The sequence below is a fragment of the Haemaphysalis longicornis genome, unplaced genomic scaffold, assembly GCF_048455015.1.
Source record: "Haemaphysalis longicornis isolate Haplotype H1 unplaced genomic scaffold, Haemaphysalis longicornis Haplotype H1 scaffold_4, whole genome shotgun sequence".
Lineage (NCBI taxonomy): Eukaryota > Metazoa > Arthropoda > Arachnida > Ixodida > Ixodidae > Haemaphysalis > Haemaphysalis longicornis.
The window spans coordinates 103,389,991-103,392,399 of NW_027526361.1; the positions used below are offsets into that span (position 1 = coordinate 103,389,991).

General features: G+C 43.0%; 1 protein-coding gene across 1 annotated transcript; it reads right to left on the reverse strand.

Annotated features, from left to right (window-relative positions):
- Positions 1 to 481: 481 nt before the first annotated feature.
- Positions 482 to 2,176, reverse strand: LOC144180471 (uncharacterized). The gene is made up of 3 exons (XM_077708812.1): positions 2,044 to 2,176; positions 1,333 to 1,391; positions 482 to 1,013 (listed from the first exon to the last, which is right to left on the reverse strand). Exons 1-3 carry the CDS (start codon positions 2,063 to 2,065, stop codon positions 726 to 728), a joined length of 369 nt encoding a protein of 122 aa, XP_077564938.1. The 5' UTR covers positions 2,066 to 2,176; the 3' UTR covers positions 482 to 725.
- Between the last annotated feature and the right edge of the window lie 233 nt (positions 2,177 to 2,409).

Consider the following 2,409-nt stretch of genomic DNA (forward strand, 5'->3'; position numbering starts at 1 on the left):
TCGAAGGCAAGTTCCCCACTCTAAGAACTAAAGGAGTCCCACCAATTCCCAAAGGGAATAGAAACCCTTGTCCCATATACGATTCCCTTTTCCAGCATCAGGCAACTCCCTTTTTAGCAGAATAGCCTTACCCTTCACAAGGGAGTCGCAGGCCTCTCGCGGAGAGGGGGTCGAGGTATTCTCACAGGAGTTGCGGGAACCGCGTCCGGCAATTCCCTCACCACGGATCGAATAATTCCTCCAGTCAGGGAGTTATACAATTATTTACCAGAATCTTGCTATACCTCTGCCACCCCTCAGAATTACCTTATTCCACCAAACAGCATTTTGCAATACTTCACCAGGAAGGGTTAGCGTACTCTTTTCAGAATCATTGTATTCTTTCAACCAGAGTCCCATAATGCCTCCTCAAGGAGGGCTAGCTTACTCTTTGTCAGCACTAATGTATTCCTTTGAAGCAGGATCTATGCACTACCTGCGAGTTGCCGAACTCTACTATTCAGAGGCAGCACGATGTTACCTTTAACAAGACTACACTTTAGCATCCACAACAGCATTAGTGTCAGCCCTCTTTACTTCATGCTTACAAACTGAAATACAGTAAAATTACTTCACAAGTAAACATAGCAAGGCGTCTTTACAAAAAAAGCTGTCGTTTGTGCTTAGCCAAAAAAAAATAAAACAAATCGTTTTCACACTGCATTTCATGCTTTATTTTGACATCCTCACACACGTCGCTCCACCTGTATTGCAGTTGCTGCTTTTATGACCGAAACCATCTGCTCTGTCGGTGGTAGGCCGAGCATCATCTCAAAAAGCAGACAGGTCCGCTTTGTCTTTGGGGCATACTGGATGTTGAAGGTCCAGTAGACCGCCAAAAGCAAAGCGAACCCGTCCACTATGTCCATAGTCGTCAGCTGGAGCTCTTCGAAGTGCACGGTCACGGCTCCAGATTTCTCCGCAGTTTGGCCCGAGAACAAGATCCTGGGGTAAAGGGAAGTCTCTCCTGGCTCCTGAATAAAAAGCACACAAATGCAAGTACCAGAATAAACAGAAGGAACAGTATTTTGCTCTTCCTTCCTCAGTGGACAAACCACTGTACAAAGCGATTCTCAGGAAAACGAATCGCTAGTTAGTAGTCTATACACTTTAAGCTAACAATTTAGTGACTACGCTAACGATTCATCAATGTGACATTCACAATTGTCTACTGATGAGGCAAAATGCTCCCTTTAGCAAATTTGAATTGCTGTGATGGTGATTGCTGAGCCTGATTCACAAGTACTACACTGGACTTCACTTACTCAACATACAGAAGAAAAATATGCATACCAGCTTTGAGAGCAAGGCCTCTGGCTTTTCTTTCACCAGCAGTGCAACTGAAAAGCCATCTGAGAAGAACGAGAGCACGGATTAATTTAAAGCATCGGGGTCCTGATCCCCTATGCAAATTTTAAACCAACAAGGTCCTCCTCCTCTTTTTTTCCAACCAACCACTTTCAGAAAAAGCAGCCAGACCAACAAGAGAACCTGCAACCTCAGGCCAACCTGCAAGTACTTGGTGTTATCAAAAAGGATGGCTTGAAGACAAGCAATATTACAGCAAAACTGTCAGCCTCTCATTATTGGAAGTAATCATGGGATCAGTGAACAGTAACAAGGCCGAATCATGGAGAGTAACAAGAGGCAAGCAGAAAATAAATGCCGCACAACCGCATTCCTAATCCCCATCAATCTTGAAGCTGCACATCGAATCTTACTCGTGACCAAATAGGTTTGTTAAAAAATACTGCAGTGTTTGGTAGTTTGAAAAAGCTAAGCATTAATGCACTGCGGTGGAAGCGACACATTTTTAATCAAGCAGAAAGTTGGTTACGCTGTTATGTTATGTCTGTAATGACATTTATAATAAAACACAACTAAGGTCAGTCGATGCTAGAAAGCAAAAGTGTATGCAAATGACACCATGAAGGCTAAAAGACACATTTTTATTTGCCAGATGACTATGGCAAAGTGACCAAAGATGAAGTGTTTATTACTTACAGCTGTCGGCCGCATCAGGCATCTTTGCTCTCTTTCTGCTTCCGAACGCCAGGCGATCACAATATGTTGTTGAACAGCACTATTGTAGAATAGCCCTGGAAACATCCACGGGAAACACCTTTACGTCGTAGCACCTGTAATAAGTAAAAAAAAAGTTCACTATAATGCTAAATGCACGCTGCTTACTAAATACAGAACCTAGCACCAGTTTTACCACATGTCCGCGTGAAAATATTCAGCCTAAAGTTCTAGCTTGTCAACACTCGCTATGAAACAAAACGTACTGCAGTATTCATTTTTCAATACTACGTTTTACGGTAGCCGTTACTTGGCTCTTTCTTGAGAAAACAGTACGGAATTTCACCG